This window comes from Neolamprologus brichardi, chromosome 16 (assembly GCF_056152115.1).
Source record: "Neolamprologus brichardi isolate AB-2024 chromosome 16, ASM5615211v1, whole genome shotgun sequence".
NCBI lineage: Eukaryota > Metazoa > Chordata > Actinopteri > Cichliformes > Cichlidae > Neolamprologus > Neolamprologus brichardi.
In genome coordinates, this window is record NC_142119.1 from 18,752,870 (window position 1) to 18,771,560 (window position 18,691).

Sequence of the window (18,691 nt, forward strand, 5' to 3'; positions counted from 1 at the left end):
GCAACTTGTGAGTAACTGCGCTGATTCTTTTTTTAAACCCGTGAGTATAAAAGTGCAATATGGGAATTTAAAGTCTAACCTGACCTGAGCATAATGTTGCTTTTACTCAGCACAAAGAACTTTATACAGGTCCGTGAAACTCAGAGAGCAGCAGAAAGGGTGGAAAGGTTGAATGCTGAGAAGTATCCAAACATAACATCCCCAACACTCTGACTGCACAAATCCAACAAATTAAATATAGTCGTGTCTGTTGTGCCAACAAGAAGCACTATAGAAATTCCTCACAGCTCTGAAAGACGATGTGACTCATGCCCATAGTAACTTGAACACAAATCTTCACTGTACTGTTTGCACATGAGCGGACACACAAAAGCACACACACAGCAAGCGTTTAACCTGAATTAAGCCCATTTGGATGGATGGATTTGGGGTCTGCAGAAAGCAGCCTTCTTTAGGGAAAGGTACACGTCTACACGCTTCCTCAGCCTAGTGTAACTCTAATCCTCTTGATATTAACAACAAAAACAAGCAGAGTCATGTCCTAGCTGGCCCTCTATACATTTGAAGCCCTCTTAGCTGTGAACGAGCTGGTGTGTAATAGCTTCTAATTGGTCTCAAGCTCTTGACCAAAGCGCTCACTGACTCACTGTCAAACGGTAGAAATGTGACTTTGTTGTCTGTGGCTTTTTTCTGGTTTCCTAGAGAGCGCCAAGAGGGTACAGACGGGTGAGTTTCTAAAAACAAAACAAAAAAAAGTAGCACGTTTGCATTTGCTCTGCCCTCTTATGGTCGCACGCTGCTGCCTCCTGCTTTTTGTGCTGCTGTTCTCACTCTCTAGCTGCTAAACGCTGACACACAACATTGACTGTTTCACGGCTCAGAGCCAAGTTCAGGGGGAGGTGGGGGGAGGTGGGCTTTGCTCCACAAAGCTCTTTTGACACAGCTTACATATAATAGTAGTTGGTCCATGCCTAAACTACAGTGTGTCCCAGTGAGAGTTATAGCAATGTGAGACACACTGTATGTAAAACTTTACAGGTAGGTGAAGTTATTTAAGTTATTTCTCCATAAAGTGGGGCTTTAAAGACGTTTTTCTTTTGCATGATGGGACTGTTACTAACCTGAGCTTATATCACCCTCAGGGTTTGGTGGTCAGCTGGTGTGCTATATTTGAATACTAACAAGTTACTGCAGATGCCAAAAATATTAATGGCAGGTACCCAGTGGAACTGCAGTGTCTTCGTTATGTGTTTGTATCTACAGCTTATTTAACAGGATGGAAATACACAGGACTGTGCATGCATATCTGGAGTGGATTTCCACCTGTCAGCTAAACTTCTGATGCCTTTTGATCTTTGAAAAAAAAAAAAGTCTGCTTGATCTGCTTTTTCCCCCCGCAGGAGTAAATCCACAAGTGATGTGCACGTCGACCCTGCGGTCATCCGGCAGGTTCGCTACGAAGAGCTGCAGAAGTATCGTGAGAAGGTTAAACAGAGCGAGGATAAGTGGCAGGATGTGAGTACAATGTGCACTGATATTTGAGGATATCTGTCAGCTGCCCACTTTTCTTGTTATATGATTCAAGACATGCCTGCTTGGGCAGAAAGAAGTTTGGTTGCAGCGCAGATGAGGCAAAAGATGAGTCACGCAGATCTGTGAGATCCTTGTGTGCTACTAGGCAAACAGGGGAGCAGGTGCTTTGGTGTGTTGGATAGCTGCAGGGTGGAAAAAAGAACAGTTTGGATTGAAATTGTAGGTGTTCAGATGTTAACTAGAGCAGCACTGCCCTCTGGCTATGGACCTGCATCATTAAAAATTGTTGCGAGAATCACTACATGCTCGAAAAAAGTAGAAATAATGTGAAATGAAGGAATGATGTAAGGAAGACTTAGTCGATTAACTCTGAAATTAACTCTCAAGTTACAGTGAAAATGGAAAGTAAGCTCCAAATGGCAGTGCTGCAGTAAATTTAAACACTGCTGATCCATTGTACATGTTCATTCTTAGCAATAAAAAGTTAATAGTAATAAAAAGTTCTGCACATATACACTACAGGACTGGGCTAGTGTGGTGTCATAGCAAAATAATGGAGTCTTAAAGCAGCATTTGGGTCACACAGCCCCCAATACACAGGGGAAGTGAGCCGGGAGGAGCCTAAAGCACACAAATAGAACACCTTCAAATGGAGCCCTTTCTCTTTTTTCACATCTTTTTCTCCCTCCTTCTCAACTTCACTGTCCTCAGTTGTACACTTAGCTCTGCGCACATAATCAGTCTGCTTTATCTGCAGTACTTATAAATTGACTTTTTGAGATATGTTGCATGAGGTGATGAGGGCTTCTTCTTTGCACTGCAGGCCCTGAGCGACTGGAAGAGCCGACGTCGCAGTGTCAACTCTGATATAGTAAAGAAGAAGGAGGAAAGGGAGAAGATAGAGCAGATTACTTACGGCGGTGAGAAAAGGTCTAAGACCTTCAAGGAGATGCAAGAGGAGAGGTGAGGAAAAACACACAGGTCCAACAGACTTACTGCTGTAGTTGTTTTTCTACTTTTAATTTCTGGTGATTCTGGTTTTCCTAAAAAAGGAACACTCACTACATTTATTCCTCTTTTATACCCTTTCACCATCAGAGGGGAACCATTTGCTAAGGTAACCACATGAAAAAGTGTGTGTAATTAAGAGAGACTATATGATTATTTGGGCAAGAGTGAATGAGGAGACCGTAATTGTGCACCGATTCACTGTGAAAGTGTTATTCAATCATGGCTTAGAACGTGCTGGTCATTTTATTTGAGTGCACGTCGTTCTTGCCCTCTTATTTTCTGCCCGTGCTCCGCTTTCTGCCGTCCTCGTTAACACTCCATGCCCCCACATTCATCGTTAATTTTATTCATCTAGTCCAATTTGTACCTATTTGCCTCTCATGTCCTCCCACCTTCTCTTCGTCTGTTTGCTCCACAGAGAAGGTAAAAGAAAGAGCAGCGTTGGCAGCCGTCTTGGATCTCTCTCTTTTTTCGACGACGACGACGACAACGTATTTGAAAAACCCGTCATTGCCCCACGTACCCGAGCTCTTCCTAGCCGAAGCTACACAATTGACACTTCCCAATTTTCCTATGAACCCCCCAAGCCCTCTGTGAATGACAAAGAACCTCCCATCGCTTCCCCTCCCACTTCACTTGAAGTAGTGGACAGTCCCGCACTAAGCAGCTCCATCACGAACACCATCACTCCGAACAATTACAGCTCATTCAACCGCTCCCCGTCTCCAGAAGCTGTACCTTTGCAGAGGAGTACAGACTCAGAGCGCACCAGCACAGCCAGGAAGCAGGAGGCCCCAACTGTTGTCTCCACTTCTAGCTCCCTACCAAAGGTGCCTGAGCCAAGCCCCGCATTGTCTGGCACACAGACTGAGGTGAAGCCCCCCTCTTCTGGTCCTTTGCACACACAAGCACAGCCCAGCTCAATGGAACCCAAGCCTCCCGCGGTGTCTCGGGTTTCTTCCTCCCTGCCCAAGACCTACCAGAGATCGGATAGCGCACGTCTAACTTCAGTTGTCACACCAAGGCCCTTTGGGAGCCAGCCCTCACGCATCACCTCTCTTCCCCGAGGCTTTACCGTGAGTACTAGATAGTTTTACAAGTAAACTACCAGCACAGCACAAGAACATCAAGAGGGCAGGATGTGTTTGTTTGGAAGTAAGAAATGTTTGGCAGGTAATTTGTTTTCACTACATCAGTATTGCCCAGGAGTCATATCTGATTACAGTGTGAATAATGGATGAAGCTGGTGGTTTTATTATGCTAACTCCACTACCAGAGCTGCTATTTTCAGACTATTTCACATTCATTACTTGTTACTCGTCAGGAAACTGTTTAACACATGTTTTAAAAAATAGCTGGTAACATAATTACCAGCTTTTTTTAGAGTTAATTCTATCATTTTGTAATCAGCAGCCCTTTGCTGTTAAAGTGACTTTGTTGTAATTGAGCCTTAACGGCTGTGTTCTTTGCCACTCTACATGCAGCCCACACAGACAGACGACTCACACAAGCGCGTCAATGGCAACGTCGATGTTTCTAAGAAGTCATCAGTGCCGAGCCGGTACCATCAGTTCATGACCTCTGAGGACGAAGCTCAGTCTAGCTCAGCACACAGCAGTGAAGAGGAGGAGGAAGAGGCGACTACAGGGAATAGCGTCAACTCTGCTCAGAGCGTCACACCTGTACCTCCACAGGTCAAGAGTGAACCTCCTGCTCCAGCCAAAGAAACCAGCCAGGTACTCAAATCTCCTCCTGCTGACAAAGCAGTAAAGCTTTTTTTGTTTTCTATTGGTTACAATGAAGACGTTCAAAACTGAACACATTTCTTTTAGGGAATTTTTTTAATTTTCACAGTGTTATTAGTGTATCTTTAGCTTTGTGGTAAGTAGTCAGTAAAACTTAATGCATGAGCTCATTAAATTTCAGTTTAAGGTTTTTTTTGTGTAGTAGCTAAAGTATAGTAACAGGTTGGCATTTATTCAACAGCCATAAATGACTAATGAAAGGCTTCCCTGCCAAAGCAGGCCAACCCTGACAAGCATCTCCAGAGCAAATGGAAGTCAGCCCACATTTGTACTCTTAAAGCTCACCTCTACTCACCTGAGTCGTCTGGTTTCTAGGAGAACTACTGTGAGATGCGGATCAGCCTGAACCAGAAGCCCAACAGCAGCAGAGATTTTGGTTTCCAGGCAGCCTGGGATTCAACAGGAGCTTGTGTCACATCTATCCAGCCAGGTAGCACTTCACAGGAATACTTATATATAAGTAGAACTTTTTTTTCTTTTTTTTCCACCATCCAACATCACACAATGTGTGAAAGTCAGCCAAACTGACAGCATTCGCAGTAAATAGGCCCCGAAGAAAATAGATCAGACACACAATGCAAGTTTCTCACTCTCACTAGAACTGACTGATCTGTTCAGAGATACAGTACAGTGGTAATATTGACAACCAGAGCTCCGGCTCTGTTACAGTTATCTGTCAGCCACGGTCGGTTAGTTGTCAGCAGGTTTTTGAGTCCATTGCAGTGGCGATGCCTGACTCACTGTATGTAGGGCAGCTTCTATCTGGGTCAGATCTGCTGGGTCTGAGCCTCTCCTTCTACTGAGATTCCCCACCTGCACATCACAGCATGCCAAATAAATTAGTAAAGTAATACAGACAGCCCAAAGCAATACACGAATGTAGCCTTGTCATACCTGCTTACAGCTTATTTCACTGTATCTGCAGACTCTGTATGGAGTAGCGCTTGAGCTTTCATTTTATTCTTATTACCGCTTACACTTGTAAATGTGCTAGTGTTAGCATGTTGACGCATTTTTCTCTCCAGTCCTATGGTAAAGTTTTTAAGAAACAAATACAAAATCAGCAATCAACCCATTGATGAAGAACAGATAATACAAAACATATACAAAAAGTAATCAAAGAAAAGGTTTAAGGTTTCCATGGCAATGACCACATCCACTGTTTTGATGCAGAGCAAGGACATGAAATAAAAAAGAGAAAGGACATAAAGTAAAGGGCTTAGATAAAGTAAGATGTTTATTTAAAAAATGTAGTTCAAGCACTCCATAAAATGCATGCTAACGATTCTTTTAGTTTTACATGGAGTGAAGAGTAAGTATGACTCTGTAGCGTTTATCTGTCAGACAAAATAGATAGTGTGTACCTACATTTACATGTTACATGTTAACTGGAGAAGAATATTGCTCATATAACATTAAATTAACATAATTACTCTGACCTGTGCCCACTGTAGGCAGCCCGGCTGAGATGTGCCAGCTTCAGACTGGAGACAAGGTGCTGACGGTGAACGGGCACAAGGTGGCAGACATGAGCTACACAGAGTGGAAGTCCCACATGGATGAGGCTCTGCAGGAGGGCAGTCTGGTCATGGATATAAGGCGTCATGGGCAGAACAGTGAGTAGTCTGAACCCTGCCTGTTTTTTGCTTGCGTGACAGCCAGAGAAGGAAAGTGAAAAGTTTTTGAGGGCTGCATTCCTGGACTGGGAGCGCTGCTTATGCTGCTTGGGTTGCTAAACAGTTTTGACACTCTAAATTGGTCTGTAGCCTGTTGTGAATTCAACCATAAATGAGCTCATGACAGGCTAAATGATGAAGGACTTGTGAGTTATCTTTGCTCATCTGGTGAAGAAAGACTGTTATTGTTTTGATTTCTGTGGGATTTTTTTTTTTTTGTTGTTGTTTAATTGCTTCCCTCTTCCCCCCTTATGTAGTTATTTCTTCTTTCTGCTCGCTATTCCTCCCCAGTGTTTTTCCTTCTAAAGAACTAACCCAGCTCAGATCTACAGTCCTATAAGTGTGTTGTGTTTTCAGTGTTACTGTTACAGGTTTACTTTATTCTGGACTATCAGTGTCACATTAGTTCACACAGTATTGCTAACTTTAACTAACTCACAATATTAGTTAATTAGTGGTGTCCAGTGGTTGTGAGCCTATTAGAAACGGTGTTTGGGTTAATGGAGGCTTTAATGGGCTGCATGGCTGGGGAAGGGGGTTACTCTGTCTCCCCCTGCTGCACTCCATAATAACAGCATAACAGCGCGCTTATCCCCTTGCTTTATAGCTTTCTTTATGCAGACGTTGTATATGTTCACATATATAGAAGCCTGGCAACAAGAAAAAAAAACAAAAAAACCCGCACAAAACACATGGTTTATGTGCAAACACATCATATTTTTATGCTGTTACATTGTCTGCGTGCAGACTGGGACAGAGTTCAACCTTCCCTGCCATTTAAAAGCCATAAGACCATCAATCTGACCACTACGGATCATCCAATGCTTGTAGGTTCCCAAGAAAAAAGCACAATCAGCTCCAGCCTGGATTTCACTTCGAACACTCCAGCAGAAACGCTGACGTTCAAAGAGACCCCGGCTCATCCCGTTAGCGTAAGTGACTCAGAATCACCTTGACTGACTCAGACTTGATCAGCCTTTATTTCTGTATTGTTCCCCGGCCTGGTGGCTTTTTAATGAGTGTGCACCCCACAATGTCTCCCTGCAGGAAGTGGCTTCAAACGGAGTTAATGGAGGTTTCCGAGAGGAGCCGGTGACCATGAGGAAAAAAGGTAAAGAGCAGAGCGCACAGTCAGAAAGGTTATGAAATTGATCTTGATTATTTCTGGACTGAATACAAAAATACATCAGTAGGAGTTGCTGGTTTGACTTTGTCTTGTTTTTCACGTTAGTTTGTACAGCTCCAAAAGAGTTGAGATGCTGTGTAAAATGTGAAAAAACACACTGGAATGAGTTGCTAGTCTCATAAAACCGTATTTTATTCACAGTACAACACAGTAAGTATATCAAATGTTTTAACTGAGAAAATGTCCCATTTTAAGAAAAAAGATAGTAGATCTTGAATTTGATGGTAACAACACATCTCAGAATTTTTTTTTTTTGTTTTTTGGGGGTGTAAGTGGTACAAAAGAAACAACTTGAGGAAAATTTTTCAGCTAACCAGATTTTACAGCAACAGATTAGTGACCTGACAGGGTATGGAAAGAGGATCTTAGAGAGGCAGTAAAGATGAAAAAATGTCTACAAATTGTGGAACAATTTTATGTAAGTTCGTTTAAAATGGACTGATGCAAAGTGGAAAACTTTTCCCCGGTCAGGCAAATCGAACTTTGAAATTCCTGTTGGAAAACATGGATGCTGTGTCCTTGAATTTAAAGAGAAGAAGGACCACGTGGCTTGGTATCAGCGCTCAGTTCTGATGGTGTGGGAGTGGATTATTGCTTATGGAACTGGTAGCTTGTATATCTGCCAAAAAGTATATCCAGGTTTTAGAGCAACAGCTTAAGAGTCAGACAATGGATTTTTGAGGGAAAGCCTTGCATATTTCTACAAAAAAATGCTAACCCACATATTATTACTATTACTATTACTATTACAACAGTGTGGTTTTATAGTAGAAGAGTCCGGGCCCTCAGCTGGCCTGCAGTTCAGACCTTTCACCACTGAAGACATTTGGAGCATCTCCAGCGTCTCCTCAGTTCCCAAATATTTATATGGCCATGTCCTGACTTTTTAAGATGTGTTGCTTCCATCATACTCAAAATGAGCCTTTTTTAAAATTGTAAATTTTCTTAGTTTAAACATTTGACATGTTTTCCATGCTCTGTTATGAATGCATTCTGTCTTTATTTACATTTTACATAGTGTCCCAACTTTTTTGGTTGTAATAGACTTACTTTATCAGAATGACATGATCAATATGTGCTGTTAGGTCAGGTTTAACTTATTTCTAATGTTTTTGTTGTATTCTGTTTTCCATCTCTCATGTAGAGTCAGAACCCATATCTTTGAAAAACTTAAAGCGGAGGTCAGAGTTTTTTGAACAAGGTAAAAAAAACAAAAAAACAAGGAAGGCTGAGCGAAGAGATGTAGGACAGTTCTTCGTATTTATTATGCTTTCTATGTAACCTGGTGGCTGGATTCTCTATGCTTTTGTCTCTCTGAATTCCTCAGATTATTCGAGGACTTTTTGCATGTTTTCGTATCAATGCCAGCCTCGTGACTTTGATTTTTCAATGGCTCTGTTGTCTCATGTTCTCTCGTCTGGTGCCAGAGCTTAACCTTTATGCTGTGCCCCCCTCCCTCCTTCAGGTGGCTCAGGGTCCAGTGTCAGTGCGCTGGTCTACCTCTGTGGTAAACAGGGCTGTGTGTGCATTGACCTCCTCACATTCACTTGGTACAGCCCGGGACCCTGACATGCTGCTCAAACCCAGAAAGATTGATGTTATTTTTAAGGAAGTTCTACTCAAAGACCTCCTGCAGATAAAATAAAAATAATCTGTGACATTTCCCCTTAAGTTTGACAGCATTTCAGACACGGTTCCAGCATACCAACCACAAACACAAACCTTTGAATCCTGCTGTGCTTTGTGGTATTTTGGGATGGTGTCCAGGCTTAACACATGGTTACACTTTTCACTTTGCTGCAAGTTAAAAGCACTCTTGGCATGCATATTTCGAAGCATCTGTTGGCCTTTGAGACAGACCCCTCTCTGCTTGTGTGCATGCTGCTGGTTTCTGTGTGTTTCTTTTTTCTTGTTTGATCTTTTTTGTCATCACAATGAGTTTATTGATTTTCCCATTCAGAACTATTGGGCTTGCATCCAATCCAAATGTTAACAAGTGGGTGAGCTTGAATTGAGAGAATCAATAAGCCTTAGTGGGTGAAATTTGACCGTTGCTGCTGGGGGGCTTTTTCTGGAAACATCAATTGTCATTTGCATTGATTGACTGCTACCTGACTAAAAGATCAAGTTGAAACTTAAATAAGCCCGTCAACTTGGCGCTGTTGTGTTACATGTCTTGAGGGCTCGCTTGTGTATTTTTACATTATGTTTTACTGCTCTGCCTGTGCCTGCCTGGAGATCGACTGAATGATTGTCTTTCTTGTTCTAGGAGGAGGATCAGAGCCTGCAGTGCCAGATGTGAGTAGTGTCAGTGCATAAAGGCCGGTTTTTGTCTCTTATGTTTGCTCTTCTAGTATGACAACATCTTTGAAAGCAGATACTGCAGTAATTACAAAGTCCAGAGCCGCTGTTAAGCCTCTCGCATTGACTGCATTTGTAGTTCACTTTAGAGCCAGGTTCACACATCTTTGTCAGTCTTTTAGCATTTTAGTGACTCAACAGTGATTATAGGGAACCTTTTTTTGTGGAGCTTTGAAACCAGATAAGAAAATACAATAAATAAAGTACAGACGGTGCAGTGCAAGTGCATATTTGCAGTTTCATCTCACCTTCAGGAGCATGTAGAAATGTTGTGAAACAAGAGCAGATAAGTACTGGGTGTTTAAGAGATTAATTATTTAAGTATGATCACATCTATATGGCACAAGCAGGCGGACATCAAAGCAACAAAGTTCAGTGATAGTTTTGTACAACTGCAAGGTAAATTTGCTATGTGTGGTTTCCTTTTTTGCCTTCAGATACCCGTTCCCGTAATCACTCCCTCCAGCCGCTGGTCTTTTGACCCAGAAGAGGAGCGGAAAAGACAAGAGAAGTGGCAGAAGGAACAAGAGCGCCTCCTACAGGTATGTGAAGGTGTACTCTTGTATATTTAGTAATGTTGAGTTCAAGCACACAACACTGTCAGTTTATTTCTTCAGACTACAGCCGTCTAGTTCCCCCATAAAGATGACATTTGAAAACCTCCCCTTTACCCTTATTGATGAGTTTTTGCACCTCGGTATGTATCAAAAAAGACTAGTATGTACAGGCAGAAATCACTGTCATTAACTTCTGATTCACAGCCAGTCGTTTTGGTCTGGAAGCCAGCCTGAAATATCAAAGAAATCACTAATTTCGTAAAAGAGAAAGCAGGGTTACTCCTAGTAGGCGTCCTAAGGGGTAAAAGAGAAACGAATAAGAAAATTTCCCTCACACGGAGCAGTAAAGCATGGATTACTGCATGAGGTGCACCAGGAGGTGGAGGAGGAGTTGATGATAAGATTCTCGTTGAGAGTGACCAGGAGGGACAGGATTAGAAGTGAGAGGCTGAGCGGTTTGGTGACAAAATTAGAGAGGCAAGGCTGAGATGATTTGGACGTGTGCAGAGGAGGGATAGTGGATATATTGGGCAAAATATGTTGAATATAGAGCTGCTAGGCAGGAGAGAGAAAAAAGAAGAGGAGTGACACAGAAGTTTTATGGATGCAGTGAAGGAGGACATGCAGGTTGGTGTGACAGAGGAGGATGGAGGAGCATGAGCTGCTGTAGCAAACTCTAAAGGGAGCAACTGAAAGAAGAAGATGATGATTTCATATCTTTCTTATCTTGCACTGTGAGAAGCAGCGCTGCAGTGAAAAGTGTTTTTTCTTACAGTCTACACAAATGCACCCCCTAATGGCTAAGGGCTAATTTTGGGACCTCACAGGCACTGATATGTACCTTTTTGATGTCACTCCATTTCTTAGTCTGAATAAATAATATTAAAAACATATAAAGTAAGCCAATAAACACCTGCATCATTACATGAAGGTACAAAACTGTCCCCAGATGTTTAAAACTGGCTTCCATAAGGTAAAACCCCCCCGTCATAGGTTACAACCCACGTGACAAACTATCATGTGTCCACAACACATTACGAGTTGAACTACACTCATTGTAATTACAGATTGGGTGGGGATATCCGCTTATCCTGTTGAGGGTTTTTGGGGGGGAAGAAACCTTAATTTAAAAAACCAAAAAAACACAGGATGATAGATAAAAATACAGAATGAAGCCAAAGCTTGATCCATTTAATGTGAACTGCCTGTCTTTAAACGCCCCATCTGACAATTAGAAGTTACTGACATGCTAGGAAATCCTCAATTACATCTGCTCTTAACAGGCTCAGAACAGAAGGAGACAGCACTCGAGCTTCTAAGTGTGCGCCGAGTATCCAACTTTAGTGTAGGAGAATCATGTCAAAACATTTTTTGGGGGGCCTATTTCTGGATGGAGATCAAAGGTGGTTATGCAGAGTGCCGTTGCATCCAGGAAGGATTTTTAATGCTGGCAGGCTTATTCCCTGTTGGTTAAGCAGCCTGATTTCATGATCTTCCAGCAAGACTTCCTGCTCTGGGCAGGTTTCCCTAGAATGTGTAGAATAGTTAGATAACACGTAAGTGAGCTGAGAAATCATCTGAACAATATAACAACCACAATACCTAATTATTATTTTTTTAAATTACATATGGAATCTATTATAAATAGAAGTTTCATGTGTTGTTTTAGAAAGAGCTTTGTATGTCTGACTGGATTAAATGAGATGACTTTTGACCTCACCTTCATTTTTTTTTTTTTTTTTAGGAGAAATATAAGCGTGATCAGGAAAAGCTGCAGGAAGAGTGGCTCAAGGCTCAGCAGGCGATTTCTACAAGCACGGTCCCCAAACAGGTAAGAAAAGTGTTTTGTTTTGTATTAATTATGAGCTGATAAATCAGCTGGAGAGTATTTAATGGTGGCAGTAAGTTGTGACTCATGGCACTAATTTATCTAAATGTATCCAAAGAGCTTTGATCTAAAATTGTTATAATTATGCATGGAGTATGTGGGCACGCTCTCTTGTATGTGACCTTTTAGAAATGGAAAGGGAGAGCAGAGCAGTGTCTAGTCATGTGAATGCTCACACAGTACATATATTTACTGCAGTGGCTGAAATCTTTCCAACTAATAGGTTTGCAACAAAAACTCCCCTCTACAATATAATTTCTAAAACCTCGCCACCTCGGGGGATGTGAGGAGTTTCTCCATCATTGTCGCAGTTCCTCCTGGATGCTAATTAAGATTAAATTACTTGGTGCTCAAAAAGCTTCCTCTTCTCGTCCGTTTTTGTCTCTTGTCTCTGGCAGTTTGGGAGCCTGGAGGTGAACAACCACAGCAACAGCAGCACCGGCCCACACTCACCACTATCTCCCGTCAACCAGCCCACATCTCTACTGTGGGAAGAAGAAGAGCGAAAGAGGAAGGAGGAGCAGGAGCGCCAAAGGCAGGTGGAGGAGAAGAGGAAGAGGGAAGAGGAGGAGCGAGAACTGCAGCGTCTCCAGGAGCAGAGGATGAGGAAGGAAAGGCAGGAGCAGGAGGAAAGGAAGAGAAGGGAGGACGAGAGGAGGTTGCTAGAGGCAGAAGAGCAGCAGCGCAGAGAGAAGGAGAGAGCCTTTGAGCTGCAGCAGCAGTGGTCAGTAGAGCCACTCCTAATCCTGTGCTGCCCTGAATACTCAAACTCACATGTCTTTTGTATTCCTTGACTCACCATCATGCTGATAATAACACATTTAACCAGCTTTACTCTCTGTGCATTAACATGTGCAACTAATGTGTTTGCATGTGCTTTATCCCTCGTTTGTGTGGTACTCATCATCCCACCTCTCTGCACACAATGCCTTTCACCAAAGGGCCACTAGCTCCCACGGCTTTCCCTATGCCCAGCCTTCACTCACCTATGCAGACAGGTTAGTACGAGAGAGCGAGAGCAGCCGGACCTCTCCCTGTTTATAACCTGTTAACCATGCTTTCTCTGCAACATGCTTTTGACATCATTGCTCTACAATAACTGCAGTTTAATGTGTTGAATACTTAGTTGACTATCCTTATTTAGCATTCATGAGATGCATACACACGTAATTAATTAAGACAGATTATATTGGATTGGATTCATCAACAGCCTGTGGAACTCATGAGTGTAGGTGGCTATATCACCAACAATATACATATAGAATTTAAAAATATCTCTTTATAGGGGCAGTAACTTTTCCAAACAAATACTGCAGCTACAACAAGTCCAGGTTTGCCTGTACAATCAAAATCTTTCTTTGCTGTCCACAACAGATGCCAATAACAACAGTTATTTTAAAAAAAAAGTGTATTTATGAGATCCAGTAGAAATATAAGCTATACCAAATTATAATGAAACATGCCTATAAATATACAAATAAAATAAAATATACATACAATAAAGTATGTACATATTTATGCAGTTTTATATGCACAAAAGAAATGCTTCTTCTTACAACAACAATATAGTTTGATTAGAAAGCTTTACAAAGTAGATTATTTACAGTTGTCATTATTGGGTGATTAGCCCCAAATCATTTTCAGCTCTAGATTTGGTTTGTACAGTTCCTAACACTGAAATTATGTTTTGTGTTGTTGTTTTTTTACATTGTTAGACCAGCAAACATTTTGTCCTTTCCGAAACAGTACAGAAAGATGATATGGAGAAAGTAATCAAACCGCTACATTTATAACAAAATTAAATCCATAAAATTAGAAGAGGTTCAGTCCTTTTAAATAATTAACAGACTTTTAGTGGCTAGTGTTGTGTGATCCTTCTGAGGCCTTTACTTTAAAAAAAGAAAATGGGTGCCTGTGAGAGTTTATCTTCAAATTAACCAAACAGTTAAAATATTTTAAAGAAAATATTTACAACTGGTGCGCGTATTAAACTTGTATCTTGTATATTAAACTTTGCTGTGCAAAAAGGAAATTGGTACAAAATCCACAGTTTCCCAGTGAACAGCTAAATTTGCACTGCAGAAACAAATCAAAGGCAGAGTTGTGTAGCCACAGTCATATTAGAGTGGTTGACGATAATGTGAGGGCATATGTCCCTAAAACTGAAGCTGAACCCGAGTGGAGACATTCAAACAGGATAGTGATCCTAAGAACAAATGTAAATCCACCAGGATTTTTACTAAGGATGGAATAAACTAGGCATTAAGGACCAGCAGCATTGTCGAGGAATAAAAACAAGCACAAATTTGACCTCGTGGGGGATTTGAAGTCAAGCAGTGCATGCAACAAAATCAAACATCTAGGAACTAAAGAAAGAATCTATATAATCTGTAATCTGTGAACTCATTTGTTAACTCATTTGCAATGTGTCTGTTCTGCTTCTCATAAAGCGAGAACTGTAATCTTGCATTTCTGAACGCCCACACAAATGGAACCATTTAATTATTTATACTGTATTTATTATTATAGGATTCGTGGGTAGCGGGAAAGAAGGTCAAAAGGGATACAAGGTAGAGGGGAGGCAGATAGTGCAGGAGTCGGAGGGAAAAAGGAAAAATACACAAAGTTTTAAGATGAATGCTACATTACCAGCTGACATGCTGTGACACTTATCGCCTTCTATATTATACAATCTGACATATAAATGTGATCCATAGAAAAAGACATGAAATGCCTCACACTTGTACACAAAAGTGAAACATCTGCTAGAACTGAAAAGTAGTGTTGTTCATGTATGTTTTGAATTTTGTTCGACAGGACAAAATCCAAATCATCCCCTCAGCTCGACGAAGAGGACAGATCTCAGAGAAAAGGTCAGCCTTCTTAATTCATTAGGGGCTTTGTGTGTGTCTGTGTGTTGTGGTGGTTGTGGAGGTGGGAGAGGGTGTTTTAAATGACTCCACGTACACATTTTGTTGCACAGATGTATACCTGTGTGGGTTGTACCCTGCTGTAGGTGTGCATGTACCCCCGGGGGGCATGGCTCAGCGGCTGCTGGAAGAGCAGCTGAAGAAGGCACACGACAGAGTTTACCAAAGTCAGAAGGCTGCATCTGAGCTGGAGCTGGAGCGCAGGAACATCCTCCATGCCATGAGATACAGAGAGCCGGAGAGAGGTGGATTTTAGCCCCCTAAAGCGCCGTTTCTCGTCGTTTTAATGTGAAACTCCCGTTACGATCAGCTGATCAGTCAATCGAGACATTTCGTTAACTCCAACTCTAAACCTACAGATGTTTGATTTGCAGCTGACCAGACAAATGACGAACCAATCAGCCACGTGACCAGAAAAGGACATGCAGCAAAAGCAATTTAATGTATTGATTACAGCATGTTTTCTTTCAGATCAATGACTTTTTCATCCATAATTTAGTCATAGCTTGTCTCATCAAGCCAGACTGTGGAAAACAGATACTTATATCATCCTCATCTAATTCTGTCTGCCCCACGACTATTAATTTTGTTCCTCCGCCGATCGCCAGTTAAGATTTTTTTTTTTTCCATCCATAATGTTTCATCTGTCTGTCCTCCCACCTGGCAGTGACCTCAAGCGGAGCCGCTGAGAAGAAGGACCAGCAGCCTGCATCTCAGGCTGAGCTGGAGCGGCAGCAGATCCTCAATGAGATGAAAAAGAAGACGTCATTGCTGACGGACAACAGCTGGATCCGCCAGCGTTCTCCCGACACTTCCACCAACAAGGAGAGGGACCTGCCACCTATGCGCAGGTACAGTAATACCTCATTAACTTTGGTGCGATGGTGGTGGTTGGCTCTTTTCTTTTACTAATGTCCTGTTTTTTTTGAGTTGGGTGTAAAAGTTAAGTTGTCAGTCAGAAGGTTCGACTGCTTTTTCTAACTGGCTAACATGGGGTGTGGCTTGGGTTGGCTTTGCAGAGGCGATTCTCTTGACAACTTGGACACCTCATACAACTCCTGGCGTTCGTCATCGAAACCCCGAAGCAGTTCTTTTGCCCCAAACTACTTTCGGCCTCACTCTGCCCTTTCTGGCAGCACATCCTTTTATGGTGGGGGGCCGCGGGCTCAGCGGTATGGTTCCGCTTCCACTCTGCCTTCTTCCTATTCCATGGGCTCACTCCGAAGTGGGGCAGGATCCCATTTGGTCCCTTGGTCCAGGCAGTCGCCTTCCCCTTCACCTTCACCCTCTTCTCCTTCACCCACCTACTCTCCAGAACCCATGGCTGAGGCAGACGCTCCTCAGCAGCACAGCAGGTAAAACCAGTAATGAAGCTTTGCTTAATGCCGCCTCTAACAACTCACTGGTACATCTGGGTTGCGGTATTTAAGGCGTTGCTACTCAGCCGTGCAAAAGTGGTGGCAAAGGGTATTTCTCTTTTTCCTTTATGTCACTCCTTTTATGATGTAATGTTTCTTTTGATGTGCTTTTTTTATAGATCACACAGTAGCATAATTCACTTTAACTTATGTGTGGAATACAGCAAATGCTAGTTTAAGTTTAGCCATGTTTTTGTGGATTATACGAAAGTTTGTCAGTGATCATGTCCAAACACCTGAGAGACAAAGAAAGTCAAAAGGTTGCCTGAAGGTTATCATAAAGAAACTTGTTCACTTCCTAGCACCCAAGTTTCCCAACCTTTATGAAAATTCATAAGTGTTTCCCTCGTGTCATTTTTGTTGCCATAAACAGTATTTTGCGTGTGACACTAAATGACACTGTTTTAATGAGCCTTTGTCATTTCAGCAGTGCTGTTTCAACAGGTTAACATTTGCCAGCTTGCCAAAGTGTCGGTCTGTCTAACCCTGGTTTGAACCAGTGTTAGCGTGTGTTTTGTATGTGTGTATGTGCGTATATGTGTGCATTCATACATGTGTCATGTATGTGTGCTTGGCTCTGAAATGACAGCTGTGCGTTCTGTAATTCAGGTCAGTGAGTGGAAAGAAAATCTGTACGTTCTGTGAAACCCCGCTGGGAAAGGGAGCAGCCATGATCATCGAGTCCCTTGGGCTCTGTTATCATTTGGGTTGCTTTAAGGTGAGAGCTGGACTCCGGTCAGCCACGGAGCACATCGGCCGCCGATCCTCAAAAACTAACTTGATCGCCTTAGGCTCTTTAGTTTGTTTTACTAACCTGGTGAATCCTGGTGAATGTCAATCCCCTGATCCCTTTATTGAGAAAAAGAAACTAAATCCTGCAAGATCAACTATTCCCTTTGCTTTTTATCAGCAGTCTAATCTAGTTGTTGTTGTTTCTTCTGGGAGCTGCGGTGACCTTTATCTGAAAGTTAATCCACTGTGTCAGCCTTCATCTCTTGATTCTCATCCTTCTCCTTTGAATCACGGTCTAGATTTGTCTGTCCTCATCACTCCTCCTTTGGTCACGTTTACTGATTCATTCCTCAATTCTTCTCCTTCCCAAACTTTCTCAGTGCATCGACTGTAAGTCTGACCTTGGAGGATCAGAAGCCGGGGCTGAAGTCAGAATACGAAACAAGCAGCTCTACTGTAACTCCTGCTACATGCGAGTCAAAAGTGAGTACTTTCTCAGGCTGATCATCAGTGGGAGGTGTTGTTCTCGCCTTCCTCCCATAATCGGTCGCTTTTTTTTTTCTCTTCTTTTAGCTGGTCAACCAACATCTATGTGACGTGACTGTACTCCAGCAGATTGATGAAGAGACTACTTCCGACAACAACCCTTGAATTTTAAAGTGAACATTGAAGCCATTGCAATTAACCGGGACACTTGGTTGGGACGTATCGCTGTTTATGATTCTGTTAAAACCCCAGGCGATACCTTGATGAGAATCATATTTGTTTTTACAGTGTGTGTGATTAAGGGAGGGACGCTTGCAAAGTAGTTATCAGCTTTTGTGTTTATATCCTATTAAGCAGCACAATTGTACAGAGTGTAAGGGTTCTGCATGCGCCGGAATTTTTAAACGTTTTAGCCACAAAACTAGTCGAGCTATTAACTGTCTACCAGATTCCAGATGAAAGTCCTTTTTGTTTCTAAACTTCGCTTAGATACTGAGAGAAAATCCTGCAGGATCATCCTCCTCATTTTCACGCTTCTTTTCCCACCAACTATTGTGTTATAAAAATCCGTGTCAGCCAAGGTATTGGTATCATGTCTATGTGCCTTTTTATTTGTAATTAAGATGACTAAAATACTGCAAAATGTCATTTGCATTTGTCTCAAGTTTTCAGTGATGGAGTATTGCACACATAAGCAGGTTTCTATGTAAAGAATATACGTCACACTGATTAGGCAAACATAACAATGTAAATAAAAATAACTAAATGCTCCCCACGTGTTACGTCGTTCCTTTTTTTTTTTTTTGTTCTCCATCTGTTAAATTGCATAATACTGTGTAATGATATTCCTGTGTACAGTGGGATGCAAGGACTCTTCTGCTTCTATAATCAGAAATCATTATACTCATCTTTCTCTGTCTGTCCCTCTTATTTTCTGTTTCGCTTTAGCTCCACGGTCATAATGAAAGGAATTTCAATGAGCTTTTGTGCTAAGGTTCAGAGGACCTGCCTGCTCTGTGTTCTCCAAAGCCAATTTGTCATGCATATTTTATTCAGTGCATGCCTTACATTTGATTATACTTTGATTGTCTATTTTCTCAATGTATTC

General features: G+C 42.0%; 1 protein-coding gene across 3 annotated transcripts in view; it reads left to right on the forward strand.

The window, feature by feature from the left end:
* lmo7a (LIM domain 7a) overlaps positions 1-18,354 on the forward strand; it is a 48,002-nt gene extending 29,648 nt beyond the window's left edge. The window contains exons 10-32 of one of the 3 annotated variants that reach the window (XM_006788173.3): positions 703-726; positions 1,401-1,515; positions 2,357-2,496; positions 2,963-3,620; positions 4,029-4,280; positions 4,665-4,779; positions 5,804-5,965; positions 6,773-6,957; positions 7,073-7,136; positions 8,356-8,412; positions 8,677-8,718; positions 9,481-9,509; positions 10,010-10,114; positions 11,874-11,960; positions 12,416-12,741; positions 12,959-13,015; positions 14,835-14,890; positions 15,034-15,192; positions 15,615-15,798; positions 15,967-16,302; positions 16,975-17,083; positions 17,478-17,580; positions 17,671-18,354. In XM_006788173.3, the coding sequence (XP_006788236.3) occupies positions 703-726; positions 1,401-1,515; positions 2,357-2,496; positions 2,963-3,620; positions 4,029-4,280; positions 4,665-4,779; positions 5,804-5,965; positions 6,773-6,957; positions 7,073-7,136; positions 8,356-8,412; positions 8,677-8,718; positions 9,481-9,509; positions 10,010-10,114; positions 11,874-11,960; positions 12,416-12,741; positions 12,959-13,015; positions 14,835-14,890; positions 15,034-15,192; positions 15,615-15,798; positions 15,967-16,302; positions 16,975-17,083; positions 17,478-17,580; positions 17,671-17,693 (3,388 nt within the window). In that variant the 3' untranslated portion in view covers positions 17,694-18,354. Of the gene's footprint in view, positions 1-702; positions 727-1,400; positions 1,516-2,356; positions 2,497-2,962; positions 3,621-4,028; positions 4,281-4,664; positions 4,780-5,803; positions 5,966-6,772; positions 6,958-7,072; positions 7,137-8,355; positions 8,413-8,676; positions 8,719-9,480; positions 9,510-10,009; positions 10,115-11,873; positions 11,961-12,415; positions 12,742-12,958; positions 13,016-14,834; positions 14,891-15,033; positions 15,193-15,614; positions 15,799-15,966; positions 16,303-16,974; positions 17,581-17,670 lie in introns of all 3 variants that reach the window. The other 2 variants (XR_004843548.2, XM_087830177.1) reach the window with 2 other exon arrangements.
* The last annotated feature ends 337 nt before the right edge of the window (positions 18,355-18,691 follow it).